Below are 18,602 nucleotides of genomic sequence, written 5' to 3' on the forward strand. Positions count from 1 at the left end.
CCTGATGCCATCCCCATCTTAACAAGAATTCCAGATCTGGGGCGCCTGGGTGGCTCAGTTGGTTAAGCAACTGCCTTCGGCTCAGGTCATGATCCTGAAGTTCTGGGATCAAGTCCCACATCGGGCTCCCAGCTCCATGGGGAGTCTGCTTCTCCCTCTGATCTCCCCTCTCATGCTCTCTCACTCTGTCTCTCTCAAATAAAAAATAAAATCTTAAAAAAAAAAAAAAAAGAATTCCAGATCTGCCGTGGAAAGCCTCCATTCTCCAGGCATGTTTCCTTAGTGACACATGGGCACAGTGACCCAGAGATAAAGGTTACTATTCGGATATTGTCACAGACTGGGAGTCTGGACAGAGGATGTGAATGACTCCTTAGATTAGGTAATGCTTCCTTAGGTTGGCTTCTGTAGCCCCATCAAGAAACTCCTTTGTGGATTGTCAGCCATGACTTACTCGTATTTATAGTCCCAGCATCTTGTAATATGACCTGAAGTTTAGTCAGCCTTCAATATATTGTTCTTAATGAAAGGGTATCTGTTTGTTGGCATCAAGTCGAATTTCTTTGATTTGAATTCTCTCCATTTTTGCTGGGTGGGCATTTTTCAAGAACCGAGCAAGAGTTCATTAGGCCATTAGAAAATGAGGATGAAATTTTACCCAGGAGAATTCCATGTGACAGGAAAGCAGAGAATTCTATCATAGCAGATTCATATGGTTTAGAGAATAATGGGAGACTAAAATCTCCCACCCATCTCTGCCACATATAAAAGTAAAGCACTTAGAGCACAGGAAGTGAACTAGTAACCTCAAGTGGCATCTGGCTAGCAAGATGTATTTTATTTGGTCTGTGTGGTGGTTTATTTTTATTTTTTATTTTTTATTTTTTTATTATATTTTTTAAAGATTTTATTTATTTATTTGACAGAGAGAAATCACAAGTAGGCAGAGAGGCAGGCAGAGAGAGAGGAGGAAGCAGGCTCCCTGCTGAGCAGAAAGCCCGATGTGGGGCTTGAACCCAGGACCTGGGATCATGACCTGAGCCGAAGGCAGTGGCTTAACCCACTGAGCCACCCAGGCGCCCCGGTGTTTTATTTTTAATTGAGTTAATTGCCAGTGCTAAAAGAAAACAGATTTCATAAAAAGCATCTGAAATATCAGATGGCCATCTTTCTCTGAAAAATGGGAAAAACCTGGCAATACTTGCATTTGCATTTTTTCTTGACATTTGACTGGCTCTTATTTCAATGGGGTATTAAAATTGCCATAGCCCTTGGCTCCATCTGTTCCATTGCCAAGAAACTGAGCACCAGCAGCCATTCATCCTCATACTCAGAGCTAAGCCTGACTTTCTTTTTCCTTATTTGCTTGACTTACCTGGTCCCCACAGGATTAAACTTGAAGATCTTGTTTAGAGCCTTTGGGTTTAAAGGTCTCAGATGATGACCCTGAAGTTCGGATATTTACTTTGTGGCTATAAAATATATGCGTACAAAGGAACATAGGAGTCCATGAATAAACATAAACTCGTTTTGTTCATCTGTACATCTTCAGTGGTCGATTTCTCTGCGTATCCTATCTTATTTATAACACCACATTGCCATGGAAATTCACTGCTGTACTTTCCACTTCCCAGCTCTCCTAAATTTTACTCCTAACATTTTCAGAGCCGCTTGTACAATGTGCAGATTTAGTGTAGTACCAATCTCAAGTGGTTTTGTAACATTAAATATTAAATAACTTTAAAACTGCAAACAAGGGAAAAATAAGAAGTCAGCCAAATCCTGACACATACATTTAATAAAGAAGCAACAAAGAGTCTCTCATTTACATGACCTGCTGCTCAAACACTGGAGTAGAATCAGGGCCTCCTCTACACCTGTATTTTTTTCAAATGTACTATGAAATGTCTCCTACTAGAGTCATACTGTGATTTAGTAGTCTGCCTGGCCATAGGCACTGGCCCCTGCAGGTAATCATAACACTTCATTGAGAAATCATTTATTGGTTGCCTTTCATATGCCTGCTATATACACCTAGTAATGGTGTATATAACTTTGTATATAACTCAGCCTGGTGGTTACGTTATGGGACACGTGCTATGTGTATGTGTTGAAAGGCTATTCTGTATACGTTACAAGGATCATCTCATTTTAAACCCCACCCCTACCCTTTGAAGTAGGCGTTATTGTCTTCCTTTTTATTGATGAGGTTACAGAAGTTAAGCGAGTGCCCAGGGTCACACAGGCTGTATGAAACTAGGGATACAGAATTTCAGCCCCGGCCATGTGAACCCAGCCTCCCTAGTATTAGTCCTGAGTAGATCTAAGACCCAGAGCTTTCCCTTGGAGCTGAAAATCCATCTGGTTGTTGGTCACTTAAAAGATAATTAGAATATGTATTCTTTAATAGTAGAGCAGTATATTATGGAGACAAACACTTCTGCCTGTGTAGGTGGAGACTAGAGAAAACTTCAGAAAGGTCAAGGTAAGTTTAGTCGGGTAAAGAGGAAGAGCAGTCCGTCCCAGGAGAGGAGAAGGGTAGGAGACAAGGTACTGAGGCATGAATGTGAATGGGCTATTCATGAGATGAAAGGCAGCCTTGATACCTGGGAGATGTAATATTTATAGGCAATACATGGAGACAACTGTGTTTTCATTATTTCCAAAATTAGGGTTAAGATTAAATCAAACAAACAAAAAGGTAGAGTTCACGTACAATGGATCAGGAATGAAATTTGTTCAGGTCACCCTAAAGAGGTGATCCTAGGCTTGATCAGGGCAATATTTGATTAGCCTCTCTCAGCTAAGGCAAGGATAGGGGCACAGAGACATGATTTCCCTGTGGTAGAGGACATTCTGAGATGCAGGTTGGCTGAGGATGGTACAGCACTGAGGGGGAAAGATTATTGGCTTCTGGAAAGACTTGCTTTCAGTGGAAGTGCCTCAGGCCATTTTAAGATCATCAACTTTTCCTGTTCTGTTTCTGTGTATTATAACTGGTCTGCTGATTATACTCTGGAATTCTTTGAAGATTTGCCTATAGGAAGAGAAGCTGTCATGCATAACAAAAGAAATATTCTGGACTGTATGACTATTCTCTTTCTCATGATTAAATTAATCCGTTGACGCCTTGGCTTAAATGTCTGTCTGTGGAATTCAGTGAAGTCTAGCCCACCCCAAGAGAAAGAAAACTAGATGTGCTGCACTGGGGCAGACGCTTGGGGAGGGTGGGGAGTAGGGGTGAAGCGAAGGGAATAAATGAAAGGAATATTTCCAAGTTGGAACTTTGAGATTGGATGACTGTTGGGATATAGTGATTGAGGAGAAGGAGGCATGAAGGACAGGATGCTGAGAGGATAATAGTGTCCTTGGCAGAGACGGAAGGTAGGAACAGATTGGATTTCTGGAATAAAGATAACACACGTTTGATTTTGAAGTTTGAGTCCATGGTGCCTGCGTTGGTGGAGTGTTCTGCCTTTTGGGTGTCCGGAGTCATGAAGCTGGTTTAACGATTGCACAGCAGAGGGGGATTGGGTGAGTTCAGTTCCAGGGAGCGTCTGGAGTGAAAAGGGGCTGAGGATGGAAGCCGGGGTGTCACTGATGTCAGAGAGGAGCACAGGCAGTCTGGATCCGGAGGCAGGGGAGGCAGGGAGGGGGGAGAGAAGGGTGAAAGAGCAGAGCGGCAGGGATTTAAGCAAAACAGAATGGCCAGTTTTGTCAAAGGCTGTAGGATCAAAGTAGAAGACTTAGACTTCAAAGCTTCAGAGGTCAAAGAGACCTTAAAGGTCTCCTTGCTTCCCCAGAAGAGAGTGTTCAGGTTGTCCAACATCACCCTGAGGGATCTGGGTGTGATTACAGTGTTTCCACTAGGGCAATCTCATGCTTGTCCCATGGTCTCTTGTTTCTTGTTCCTAAAAATAGCTTTGCTGTTAGTGTGGAATACTGTGTAATTCCAGCTGGTAGGAGATATTATGCTGGTGCTTCAAAAGTGGGCAGCTCACTCTCCCCTCATCCCCATGCTCACAGGGAAAAGAGGGTCCTCCTTATTTATTACACAGGGTGCTGCCATGTGACTATAGCCCACTCCTTACTCTATCAGTCAGCACGCAACTTGGATGGCATCAGCCAGTCAGCCAAGAATCTCACTGTGCGTGTTAACTGGGCTCGGTTCCGTGAAACAGCTTATTCTCCTATGCAGGAGTGCGGGTGACTGACTTTTTTGGGAAAAACCTCAGTGATGACAGATTGTTAATCCAATTATGTCTTTTTCCTGTAAGAGAGGAATGAGCAAGAACATCCTCCTTTCCAGGTAGAAGATAATAGGTCAGAAGTCTGTATTTGTTTCTGGCTGGAGGATCCTTGACATTCATGGATTTAACTTTTATTCGTACATATGTACACACATACATAGACCTGTATGTATATACATATAGACATATAATTACATAATATACATGTGTGCATGTGTGTTTACACATATACGCATACATCAACGTCTATATCTATATGCAGAAATACATATTCTTCACAGACAATTTAAAAGTCCAGGAGGAGGGTGCCTGGGTGGCTCAGTGGGTTAAGCCACTGCCTTCGGCTCAGGTCATGATCTCAGGGTCCTGGGATCGAGTCCCACATCGGGCTCTCTGCTCAGCAGGGAGCCTGCTTCCCTTCCTCTCTCTCTGCCTGCCTCTCTGCCTACTTGTGATCTCTCTCTCTCAAATAAATAAATAAAAATAAAATATATAAAAAAAAAATAAAAGTCCAGGAGGAGAATGTGGCAGTGAATAGGCTAAAGGAGTTGAGAGATGAGAGGCGGGGTGGGCATAGGCAGAAAAAAAGATTAAAAAGAAAAAAAGAAAAAGATCCAGGAGGTAAGATGTGCTTTTAAATGTTTGCGTGGGGAGATTGGTATGTCAGGGCAAATAAATTACGAATGAGCCCAGTCAGCAAGAGGCTCCATTCCTGTCCGTCTCTCTCTGTTTAATCTTTTTTGCCTCTTCCCACTGAAAGCTTGCAACTCTGATAAATAGATATTTTACTCCCCAATTTCAGATGAGGAGACCAAAGCCATTTTATACTAGAGTCACAGGCAGGATTTAGGCATCAGTGGAGGGGCCCACTGGTATTCCTGAATCGGATCTGCTCAGCCCACATCCAGTTATGAGAGGTGTATTAGAGCCCGAAACTGACACCAAACAGGGGGATAGCAAAGGTCACACTCGTTTCCTTCTTAAATCAAAAGTACATACATTTTGAAAACTTCAGTAGCATTAGTTCCTGTTTTCTGCTTTCTTGTGCGATCCCAGCATCAGTGCTGAACAAATAGCTCTTTGTCTTCAGTCTGCTTTCATATTAAAACACACACACACACACACACACACACACACACACGCACACACACAATGAAAGCACTTGATGTTCAAGGAACACGTAACATGAGTTTGACTCTAGATGAAGATAAATATTTGGCTGTTTTGCTTCAACCACATGCTTAAGAAGCGTGACATTTGCAAGTGCATGCTCCACAGTCATATCAATGGAGTTTATTTTTAGCAACAGTGGAGCAATCTTGGTTTTATTCCTTTTTTTGATCTTTATCCTAGACAAGTATTCGTTGGAAAATGCGTATTTATCTTTTTTCTGATCTCCACAAATCCTGGGCCATTCACATTTGAGTGCAAATGGACTTTAAGCTCACAATTGTAAGTTGAGTCTATATTAAAGGGAATTCTGGGAGCAATGAGAGATTTTATAGGAAGAGTGAATGACCCAACAGAAGTGTAATTTGGAGACCCTGAATTTTGGCAGGTGTCTTTTGTGCAGATTGTGGGGTACTGGCACTGGTGTTGATGAGGGACAAATGCCAGTGACCTTGAACTCTAACTTGCCAGGTGTTTGACAAGAGAAGTCAACCCGTAGAGAAAAGGATAGACCCCAGTACAAAATTGAAGAAAGAATCAACATAATTTAACTGCTAAGTAGAGCTTATGAACAAAGCATAAGAAAAAAACATCCAGATCAAAGTAGTTAAACCCAAGAAACTGAACACAGTAGATTTAGAACTAAGTATAAAATGCAAATGATATTTCCAATGGCACTTTGGCCCTAAAAGTACAAATGTAATGACAGGAAAAGAGTACAATTAATTATGATGCTAAGGAAAGGCTGCTTGCTCTGGGCGATGACATGAAGAGCAAGTCCTTCATGGTTTCCAGGTGCGGGAGAAGGGAAAGACAGTCATTTCATGTTTTTACTGAACCTAGTTCTTATTCACACTATCTTTTTTCTAATGAACTATTTTAAAGTACAGAGACTGACATAACAACGACCCACTCTGCTCTCTCTAATCCTGTTTTTTTTTTTTAAGATTATTTATTTATTTATTCGACAGACAGAAATCAGAAGTAGGCAGAGAGGCAGGCAGAGAGAGAGGAGGAAGCAGTCTCCCCGCTGAGCAGAGAGTCCGATGCGGGGCTCAATCCCAGGACCCTGGGATCATGACCTGAGCCGAAGGCAGAGGTTTTAACCCACTGAGCCACCCAGGTGCCCCTCTCTAATCCTGTTTTAATGAATTAAAATATTACAGAAGCAGCTGAAGCTCCCTGGACGCCCCTCTTTGTTCTCCACCTTCCAGAGAGCATCTCTAACCTGACTTTGGTGTTTTTATTCCCTCCTTTATTTTCATGGCATGCATATATGTGTATGTGTGCATATGTATAGGAATATATACATATATATGTATATAAACACACACACATATATAAATATATACATATATATATATATATTTTTTTTTCTTGAGAGAGAGAGCACAAGCAGGAGGAGGGGCAGAGAGAGAGAGGGAGAAGTAGACTCCCTACTGAGTAGGGAGCCTGATGTGGACTTTGACTCCAGGACCCCCAGATCATGACCTGAGCCAAAGGCAAATGCTTACCTGACTGGATTTAGTGAAGACTATTCTGCTCAAATTAAGTCCACATTTGACCTGAGAATGAAAAGTGAATAGGTTTGACTTACTTCCAACCTCAGTGACTTTGCATTGGTAAGTCTGTTCCTTCTCAAACAGAAACAGCTGAGCCTTTAGCAAATGAGGAAAACCATTTGGAATAACAGAGTAAATTATTGATGGAAGTAGCAATAATTTCAGGAAATGTTTGCTTTGAGGCTAAAACTCAAGTCTGTGTAATCAGTCCATGGGAAAATAACATCTTTTCTCATAACTAGGGTATTTCATTGGACTCCTAAACTAATGAAAGTTTTGAAAGCTATTATGGGAATTTAGATTATATCTCAGAGTTTCCAAAAAATGGCAATTTTCATCTCCCCTTTATTTCATTCTTTAAGATACATGGGACATTTTCCAAGCTACAGTCAATTTACATTTTTCCCTAGTTAATGAACATCTCTGTTGTATGCAGGTAATAAAGTTAGTATCCCAGAGACAGCTTGAACGGAGAATATTGACCCAAAGGTCATGTTACAGCTTAAAAAAAAAAAAAAATTCTCAGATGAAACTTAACAGTTAACTAAGTCTTAGGTCAGTCCCCCACCCACTTTCACATACTGTACCCTGAAGGTAAGAAAAATAAAACTAATCCTTGGATGGAGGCACTTTGGCTAAAAGCCTGTGGAGCAAGAGAAAAATAGGTCTGTATCTGCATCATTAACATAAGTCATTGATGTCTGAGGGCTTTGTTAGACCTATAATTGCCAATTAATTAAAAGGCCTTACTTTGTTCTACAAACCAAAAATCCAGCCAACCAACCAGTCACCCAGAGTTCTGAAATCTGTAGGTGGCTTTGTAAAAAAGTTAGGTGTTGGTTTAATTTCCAAAAGTCTTTATTTATACACTACTGAACATCATTCTGCCTCCTCAGAGAACAGGCTTTGTGTCGGGTATCCGCTGAGTATTTTCTGGAACTTAGGGTGTGGTCATCCATTTCCAGTCTTGACGTTAAGGCCAAGATATAGTTGGAGACCTAGTGTGAAAAACAGGGACACACGTTTTCTTTCACCAAGTTACTGAGAATATAGGTGAGCGGCACAGTTGTATGGACCCAGTGTTCTCATCTGTAGAACAAGGGTGTGGATGGACTCTCTAGTTGTTAAGAACAACCCCAGTTACGAGGAAATAAAAAATGGGGGATGGAGACCTCCGATTTGTGTGCACAGAAATATGTTGATGTTATAATGAAACACCGGCAAGACCAAACACTTGGCTTTGGTGAGCTTTTATCCCACTTAGAGTAAGCAGCGAATGTTCTCAACACCAATTCTGATCAGGATTCTGGCTAAGTCATTGCACTTGGAGGGCGCGCTTTATATACGCAGAGAAAGGAAGAGACAACAGAGTGAGTCTTACTTGCCCTCTTGCCTTAGCATAGAAGAAGAGCTGAAATGGGGGTGGGCCACTGTCAGAGTAATTCCATGGGTTTTGTGTTCATGTGCTGAGAGAGCGAGCTGTGCAGGAAAGTTGCTCATAATACAAAAATAAGCTTTATTTTAATTTTGTATTAAAGTAAAGAGATTTAGTAGTGAGAAGCATGGTCTCTGGCATGAGCCTGTCTGGATTCAGATACCAAATTCACTACCTGCTACCTGTGTTCTTAGGCAAGTTACCTAATTCCCCTCTCCTTATCTGCAAGATGGAAACGACAGTGGCATCTGCCCGTATGGTTCTCATAAAATGTAAATGAGATGCCACATACAAAACTCTTAACGATGGTATCACGCATAAAGTAAGTGTTCAAGAAATGCCTGCTCTTGTCATTTTTAAAAAGTAGATGGGTGATCCTCAAAGAGAACCTAGTAAGTAGAAAGACAGTTCACCTTGTAAGGAAGACTTGCTATTGAGCTTGAAACCACAATTACTTCACTTCAAAATTTTGTGCAGGTGAACATGTCAGATATAATACAGAAACCCCTTGGAAGGGTTTTAGAAGTCCAGTTGTACTTGACTGAAGAAGTGACAAAATATGAATATGTTTAGGTTGTAGCTTTGTCCATATCTTAGGAATGTCATCAGCTCTGAGTTTTTAGTAGAAAAACAGGAATTTAATCTACTTTGTACTTTGAGGTAAAAGGGTGGGTTTATGTATTTTAAAGTATCACTATAATAAAATCTACACTAATGTATCTCAAAATATATCCTCCTCATTTATCATAATTTTACTTTATTTGTAATAATTTATAAGATATGGTGGCATGATTTATATTAAAATCTTAAATTTTATGGAAGGAAAGATAGAAGCTGTACTTCTCTTCATGTATTTGATAAGAAATGAGTTAATCCTTGTTTGTGATAGTTTAGATGATGGAACAGCTAAAATGAGAAGTGTCTCAAAATAATGAATTCCATACTATATGCTAAATTTTTGTACTCTGTGCCTTAGTTTTGTACTCAATAACAATATTTTCATATTTTTCATGTACATTTCAGTGTTAACTCTCTTTGATTCCAAATTACTACTATGTTGATAATTTTTAAAATTACATTAGCAGGAGTGCCTGGGTGGTTTAGTCGGTTAAGTGGCTGCCTTCGGCTCAGGTCATGATCCCGGGGTCCTGGGACCGAGCCCCACATTGGGCTCCCTGCTCAGAGCAGAGCCTGCTTCTCCCTCTCCCTCTGCCTACAGCTTCCCCTCTTGTGCTCTCTCTCTCTGTGTCAAATAAATAAATAAAATCTTTAAAAAATTGCATTAGCAGTATTTGGCATGTCTTCCCCCTTTCTTATTTATATTTTTGCACAGTTCCTAGAAATAGCTGATAACATTATTAGATTATGGACTACTTTGGTTAAAATAAACTTTAAAATACATAAAGGGAGTACCTATACCTTTAATAAAAATTCAGATGTCAGTTTAGAAGCTGTTCTTTGCAAAACACAATGTTTGCTTTCAGGAATACAAAGATAAATAAGGCTCCGTTTTACCTACTTGGAACTCACAAGCAAGTCAAAGGTTTTTGGCTGTAATCAAAGATGAGGTAGGGAGGTAAAGAACACACCATCAGAGAGAGACTTACAGTGCTTTCAGTGTTGCAACATTCGGAAAAGGTAGATTCATAGACTAACTAGCATTTGACATAAATCCTGAAGGAGGAATAGTATTTCAGCAGGTAGAGAGAATGATTGGCTAAAATGGAGAATGGCCCCCGGGTAATTACTGTTGATGTTAGCTGACAAGCTCTATATTATTTTAGCTGCTCTGGTATTGAATAAAAGCACCAGTGCAGCCCTTCCCTGTCTCCAGTTTTGCAGGCACCCAATTTCTCTTGATCAGGAGAGACTCTTCTCATTATGTGGTGTCCATTAACGTTCCTTGAATTAAAGATATGATTTTAGCTGAATACACTATCTTCAGTGTTCAAGAGTATTCAGTTCAGGAAGAGGTAGCATCCCATAATGGTTAAGAGCTAGGATGCTGGAACCAGCCCACCTAGTTTCCAGGCTTGGCGGTCTCCTTTACTAGCTATGTGACCTTCAGCACTTTCGTAAGCCATTTAGTCCTTGTTTCCTCAGCCAAAGAAAGGGAGAGCGGGCATGATGATTATAGTACCTACTTTGGTGTTTAGAATAGTTTCGCTAAATGACTTCCTATCTGTAAAGTGCTCAGAAGAGCTCCTGGAATAGGAAGTATGCCATAATTGTTGTAAGCAAAATGGCCGCGTCTGCCTGCCTTGCACTGCCTAGGACGGTGTGCTGAGTTGAGCACTGGGGCTGCTCTGGGTGTTTTCCCTGCTTCATCTCCCTACAGCTGGGGATCCTGGTGCCATTTGTGACCCCTGGCAGGAAGACGCAAGACGACAACTCTCCCTACTTTCATGGCACATTTTATTCGTCTTGATTTTAACAAAGAGCCCTTTCAGCCTTGTTGTCTAAGGACAATAAACCAGATTCAGTGGGTGGTCGTTTTTATTAGCTTTCCATTCTGATTTTCAGGTTTGATGGATATAAAAGGTTTCCATGTCCAAACAAATGTAGCGGAACACATTGACTTCTCGAGGCAAAAGAAGTGCACTGTAATTCTGTGGAATTGGGAGAGGGGGCTTTAGAGTCCACTGCTGGTGTCCTGGTTTTGCCACCTAGCAACAATGTAGCAACTCTGCCTTGGGCAACCTAATCCCTAAGTTTCTGTTTCCAGGAGAGGTTGCTGCCTTGCTGAGTCTCCTCTGAGGGAGTCTTTCTGGCATCTTGGGGTGCTTCTGAGCATTGTCCACTCACAGCTGAGCATCCAGCTTTTTGATTCTGCTAACCAGGCTGACACTTACTTTCTGCTTTGCAGCCCCCCAAAAGAGAGGGTGGTGGTTCTTGCTCCGCTTTCCTGTGGCCTTGGGAACTGATGCTTCACAAAATGCCTCTTCTGCCTGTTTAGTGCTACCTTCATGTAAGGCACAGAGGTCATTTATTTTCACCATCTTTAACCAGGCTTTAGGTTTTAAGAAAACCTTCTTTAACTTTATTTCCATTATTACCATAACAACAGTGTCTTTTGAAATTTCTCTGTATGAATAAGTTTAATGCTTCCCTTCTCCATCCCTGCTTTCTAAATGAAAATACTTATGACCTAAGGATTCATCCTGGTTATTGTTAAATATTTTATATGAATTACATTGTCCCTGAAGGGCGATAGCATTTAATTTGCCCGTGAAATTTAGGGCAATTATTTATGTTGCTAACCCCAGTTGTTTTATTCCAAAATTAGGCTTTTTGTATTGTAAAATATTGTAAAATAATTTTTATTTGTATCTTGATGGGTTGGAATTAAGCTAAGTAATATTTTAGTAGAGGTTAGTAAGTATGGTATTTTCAGAGCCTTGGTCTGTGTGAGACTGCTTTTCCTGTTCCTTCACAACTGAAAGGCAGTTTGGATGGCAGTGGCTATTTCTGACTGAGTCTTCTCTTTGTTTTGTAGGTTAGTAATACAGGGGACAAATTTAAGTCCAATTGGACATTTATTTCCTTGATGGTAATTTATTTTCATTTGATTTTTGTGTTGACTTATTTTTGCTTTTATGCCTGGTACTAAAGAATTTTTTTTTTTAAACCCAAGGATTCAAAACTTCTGTCAGAATATGGCTTTGACTTGATATAATTTGAAATACAATTTAGTCCTCTTTTTTTTTCCATTCAGATTTTGTTTTTTTTTTATATAGTCTTTGATTATTCTATTTCAGTTCTGCCGTCGTGTTTTCTCAGAAACAACTATAATTAGACTTGATTTTTTTGGTCCTTCAGATCTAGTCTTCTTTCATCTATTGGTTCCTTTCTCTGGTCATATGGGGCTGTTTGTCTTCTACATCAATGATTTGATTTTACATAGTACACATCTCCATTTTTCTCTCTCCCCCTATGTGGGTAATATTCTGTCCCTTCATTTTTAGAATCTTTGTACTGGATCTTTATTTTGCTTCGATTCTCTTTTTATCATACCCGGTAGTCATTTATTGATTATGGCTTTCTACTTTGGTCTTTAAGGGACATGTCTTCTGGTATCGTATTATCAATGCCAAATACTTTTCTAAAAATTACATCTGGTTCCTCTAGGGAGTTGTTTTTAGGAGACAGGTCTTTCTTTGACGCTCCAGCATGCTCTTTTTTCTTTCCGTATTTATGCACTACTTCTTGGTAGACCTATGTTGACATTTAGCTCTTACTTTCATTCCTGAATTTGGCAATATCCATTGAGACCCTGTTCACAGAGAGGGTGAGAGGATTGCCCTGGGCCCCACCCCCTCTCTGCCGTCCTTTTGTTTGCTGTTAAAAGTCTTCTTTCAGATCTCAGACCTTGTAGCAGTTGATGTTTGCAGGCCCTGGCCTATTTTCTGTGGTCTAGAAGAGTTTTGTATAAAGCAGCAATGGCTAATGCCTTGTTTTTCATACTCTCTGTAGGGATTATTAAACGATGCTAACCCCCAGAATAAATACCATCACGGATCATCTTGTCTCTACATCTGCCTTTCTGCAGCTGAAACCCCGGGATGCTACATATTTCCCTTTATTCCCACTTACCTTTTAAAAGTAGCAGTCACTAACCGATAGGGTGGGGGGGACTCTCCTCCTGCCCCAAAAAGCCTCATGGCGGAGAAGAGGTTTCTGACCATACAGATTGTTGCATTTGTATCCGGGATGGTAGAAAGCAGAGAAAGGGAGATACGCTAAGATATTCCTACTTCCTTCAGGATTCATAGCTTGTTTTTCTCTGCCCTGAATTACATCATTTTAAAAATCTAATTTTATTGTTTGTTTCCTGCTGTAAAATTCTCTGATTCCTGCTATAGGTTGAAGGGTATATCTATATCTATATCTATATATAGATATCTATATCTAGATCTAGATATCTATATCTATATATCTATATCTATATCTATATAGATCTATATATATCTATATGCCTATATAGATATCTATATCTATAGAAAGAGAGAGATATATCTATATAGGCATATAGATATATATAGATCTCTATACACACACACACACACACATACACGCACACACTTTTTTGTGGTTGTGTGCAACTTTATTTACCTCTTGTTTTATAGGTATTTTAGTGGGAGGTTGGGGGAGGTTATCCATCAGGAGGCTGTAGCTAGACATCATTTAAAACTATAATTTATATGAAACTACACAAATAAAAAAAAGTTATTATGCATGTAGCAGAATGCTTGAAAATTTTGCTTCCTGCAGGTATTTTGTAGAAATAAACTCTGCCTTGTAAATATTCATCACAAATTGTTATTCAAATGATGGAGGCATTGGTGTCCTGTGATAGAACCTAGATCTTCTGAAAACTGGGTCAATTTAGTGGGGAAATAAAATGCAGGTACATTAAGTGATTATAGGAATTCCAATGACTTCCATAAAGTTTTTATTATACATAAAAATTGCCTGATCACTGCCTACTAACTGAAGAGTTTTAGAGCTGAAACAGCTGTTATAAATCATTTAATCTGGGAGTTGCAAATTCAGTTGCCTTCAGAGGCCAGAAAAGTGACCTGCATATGCATGAAGTAGGTTGATTTAATACATTGGGAAGTGGAAGAGATTGGAGACAAGTGGAGATTACTTGTGCCATCAAATCCTTGGGTTGTATTACCAAAAGAGTGTAATATAAACCCACTCTCCCATTAGAAAGGTGAAACTGAGGGGCGCCTGGGTGGCTCAGTGGGTTAAGCCGCTGCCTTCGGCTCGGGTCATGATCTCAGGGTCCTGGGATTGAGTCCCACATTGGGCTCTCTGCTCAGCAGGGAGCCTGCTTCCCCCTCTCTCTCTGCCTGCCTCTCTGTCTACTTGTGATCTCTGTCTGTCAAATAAATAAATAAAATCTTAAAAAAAAAAAAAGAAAAAAAGAAAGGTGAAACTGAGGTCAAGGAATAATAGATTTGCCCAAAGTTTGGAGATTCTGTGTGCCTGAACCAAAACCAACTACACAGTTGTAGTGCCTAGTGCAAAATAAAATGTGGGGTCTCTTGTTCAGCAATTATGAAGAATTTCAGGATAGTTCCAGCAAAACATTAAAACCAAGCATGGAAGATGGAGAGGAGAAGGGAGTTGAGGGAAATTGGAAGGGGAGGTGAACCATGAGAGACTATGGACTCTGAAAAACGATCTGAGAATTTTGAAGGGGTGGGGGGTGGGAGGTTGGGGGCACCAGGTGGTGGGTATTGTAGAGGGTACGGATTGCATGGAGCACTGGGTGTGGTGCAAAAATAATGAATACTGTTAGGCTGAAAAAATAAAAAATTAATTAAAAAAAAAAAAAAAAACCAAGCATGGAACCCTGTTGTTGTCACTTATGGTTCCTGGTCTTCACTTCTGATCTAGAATTTATATATCTAGACAGAAAGAAACATACCAGCACTCCCATCCGTAACCACCAAAAATCAGTAATGGAGAAATGGTTAAAATTAAGTCCTTGATACTATAGTAAGTGAACCACCTTTACCTACAAGAGGGCTTTTCTGTATCATTTGCAAGTTTTCATTCACTTATTTTACTGCTTCCATCCGTTTTTATTGTTTCTTCCTGAATTCAGGTTTTATGAATTATTAGTTGAAGATTTTCAACCCTGAAGTTCAAAGCTCTACTCTAAATGTTAGTTCTGGTTTGAATTCCAAGACGTTTGAAAGGTTAGCCAGCCTAGGATTGAAACTCTGAGGGACCCTTGTGTCTGTTGTTGGGTCTAACTCAGCTCTCAGAGGCCCCCTTACCATTATTCTTTTCCTCTTACCTGCAGAAGCTGTCATTTTTTTCAGAATATTTTATATGAAATGTGAGTCCTCTCCTAAAATCACCTCTTCCTCCCTTCCCTCTCCACCCCCTCTTTTTTTTTTTTTTTACCTTATTTGAAAATTTTACATGGCTTGCAAATACATGAAACAATTTACCTCCTGACTGACTGAGGTTGACTAGTCCCTTGTTGTGTTCCTTTATAACTTGTAAGCTGATTGAGGTTGACTAGTCCCTTGTTGTGTTCCTTTATAACTTGTAAGCTGATTGAGGTTGACTAGTCCCTTGTTGTGTTCCTTTATAACTTGTAAACTGATTGAGGTTGACTAGTTCCTTATTGTGTTCCTTTATAACTTGTAAGCCATAGAACTAACAGCACAACCTCAGAAATGCTAATGAGTGAAACTTAGCTAACTTTGAAAGGCATAGCTATTCACAGTCAGAAAATATAAGAAATAATATTGGGAGTTGAGTACGAGGGTAAACCATACAGAGATATAATATATAATTTATATAAAGTCTTTATATTTACACAAAGTCTTATGTACATATTTTTAAAATTTTAGGTACCTCACACTAAATATTTCACTGTAAATCCCCTAAAAACAAGGACATTCTCCTACATAGACTGTAATACAGTTCCCGCATTCAATAAATTTAACATTTATATAATACTGATGTCTAATTTAAGATTCATATTCAATGTTTTACATTGTCCCAATAATTTTTGATATTGTTAAAAAAAAACTTTTCCTAATCTATCATCTGTTTATTTTCTATGGGGACCACTTTACAAAATCTTTAATTTTGATATCAAATGCATGAATTTTCTTCCTAAGTTGAGGTCTTAAAGTCTTATTTAGAAGTTTTTGCCTATCCCCAAATTGCATAGATGTCTTCCACCAATTTCCTCTGTTAGCTTTATAGTTTCACCTTTCAGATTTAGATCTTACATCTAAGTGTGGTTTATCTTTGTAGGGGGTAAAAAGTAGGGCTTCAACTTTTTTTTCTCCCCTGCTAACATCAGCACTGTCTACAGAAAGTCTTATATTTTAAGGCTTACACATTGAATCATTTAAAATTGAAAGAGAACCAAAAATGGTTTTCCTCACTAAAAAAATGAAAGTCTAACTAACAGCTAGATACACAGTTTGGGGTGGTGTAAAGTTGTCATTAGTGGTCATGTATCGGGTGGATGACTTAGATTCCAAGTGGGTTCCTTTAGCAACATCCACGAAGATGTTGGTAAGTATTTGTTAAAAGATGAAGGAAAAAATCTTACCTGATTTAACAGTACTAAGGCTTTTGTTTTTAAAACAAGTATGAACTTCAGTTAAGTCAAGCTGTTTACTTAGTATCTGAATTAGACAAGGAATTCAAAACAGTCTTATGTACCTTTGTATTGTTGAACTGAATGAACTCAGAAGCTTCATGAGTGATTAACAAGAGGAAATGCATATGTTGGAGAGAGATGAACAGATGGGCAAATACAGTAACTGGAAGAAAAATTGTTATGAATTATTGATATTTAAGATTTTGCAATAAGGCATCCATATGAGTGTGGATGTGTTCAGCTAACATGGAAATTGCCCATTAAACTTAATCCCTGGTTGGAGCAGTTGGGGGAGGGGGGATTTAATGGACTTTCTTTCACTCACGTGTTGCAGAATACTATGCTATGAAATATATAAACTGAATGTCATAGAATGTTTTTTTAAACTTCTACAGGTGGAGATTTTCATTTTCCCTTTATGTATTTACCTATGGAGTCCGGTTCCTAAAAAAGGTAGGATCTGCCAAGTTACTTTATATAATTCTTACATAATTGTAAGCCTATATCTCATTTTTTGTGTGTGACATAGTAGTATTTTAAATAATCGTAACAGGTGTCCTAAGAACATTTGTGCATTTTTCTTTGGCTTATAAAAATATTTGTAGTTTATCCTTTATAGTAAATATTTTTTAGGCAAATACCAAAAATATCTTTGAAAATAATTTATTTTGCCCATGAAAGATGTTGCATGACCTCTGACTATTGTAGTTTTTACTTATTACTTCTGGGCATTAGGGGCCTTATAAAATCCATCTGATGCTTTGAAAGAGGTTGAAAATTTCCATGTCACACAATTGAGAAAAATCAGTTGTTGCAATGTGTGTTATCATTATAATCTTCAGCAACAAAAATTATGTTTTAGTGTCTTACATAGCTATTAACTAGGCAACACCAGCTGCTGGTGGAAAATGTTCCTTTCATAGACTGTGTTTCACCTCCTGGTCCTGTGCTAATCCTACATATGCTGAGGCACCTTTATCTATGAAAGTAATTCTTCAAGACTGCTATAACCTTTTTCTTGGTTATTTCAATGCTGAATGCTTCTGCTAATGAGTTAGGCTGCTTAAATTCAAGTCTTAAGAAGACTGAGCTTCTCTTAGTCATGCACATACTAATAATACTGATTGGCACAGAAGCTTGGAAATTATTTTGATAAAAGTTTATAGTATTAAGCTTTAAAGTGAAATCCATTTTATCTTTAGTAGAGAATTTTTCCGAAGTAAGGCATTGCGCCAAGTGTCATGTCTTACTAGTAAATTTTCATGTAAATATTGATGTGAAAATTTGCAAATGAGTTTTTAGTTTTAAAGTCTGAGTTATAAGATATCTGCCTGTGGCAAATTCTATTATAAATAGTGGTTGTTACCCAATGTTATATTTCCCTAAAGGGATTATTCTTTTTACTTGTTATCTTTTCCTTTAGTAACTATATTTATCTTTCACTTACTAGGGCTACCTGGCCCAGAGCCCCCTTGAGTAGATTTAAAAGAATGAACCCCATACTGTAGGCTGAGTATGAACAAATTCTCAACTGGGGTACATAAATGTGGTGGAAACTGCCTTGTTTGGAACCCTACTGTTCTGCTTTTAAAATTCACTTATGTGGAGAGAAAATGGAAAGAATGACTTAGGGCTCCTGTGCTTACAACGTCACTACCTTGGAAAAGGAAATAGCTCGGGGTGGAATTTCAGCTGACAAGGGAAAGTTGTGTTTCATGGGAATGGCGAGTTGCTAACTGAGGTCCAGCTTTGGAATTCATGTTGGGTTCTGTGGGTGAAGGGCTTTGATGGAAAGCAAGGAGAGATGGTGAGAGCCGGGAGCACTTTTTTGCCCTTCTGTGGGATACAGTCTTTTTTAGCCTTTCTACAGCAAGCCTGGCCATCTGTCATCAGAACAGGAAACACTTTGACACTTAGCTCTGCTTCTGTCCAACAGACTGAGGGGGAAAAAGAATAGTTTTTATCCTCCTGTCCTCAGTGGCTCTGGAGAAGGCAGTAAGAGGGTCTGTCAGTGGAATGTTTGCTTGGAAGTTGCTTTT

General features: G+C 39.2%; 1 protein-coding gene across 2 annotated transcripts in view; it reads left to right on the forward strand.

Moving 5' to 3' along the window:
- Positions 1–18,602, forward strand: part of CERS6 (ceramide synthase 6) — a 325,099-nt gene that overhangs the window by 153,025 nt on the left and 153,472 nt on the right. For both annotated transcript variants that reach the window (XM_047722076.1, XM_047722077.1), the window contains exon 4: positions 16,959–17,016. In XM_047722076.1, the coding sequence (XP_047578032.1) occupies positions 16,959–17,016 (58 nt within the window). The remainder of the gene's footprint in view (positions 1–16,958; positions 17,017–18,602) is intronic.

This window comes from Lutra lutra, chromosome 3 (genome assembly GCF_902655055.1).
Source record: "Lutra lutra chromosome 3, mLutLut1.2, whole genome shotgun sequence".
NCBI lineage: Eukaryota > Metazoa > Chordata > Mammalia > Carnivora > Mustelidae > Lutra > Lutra lutra.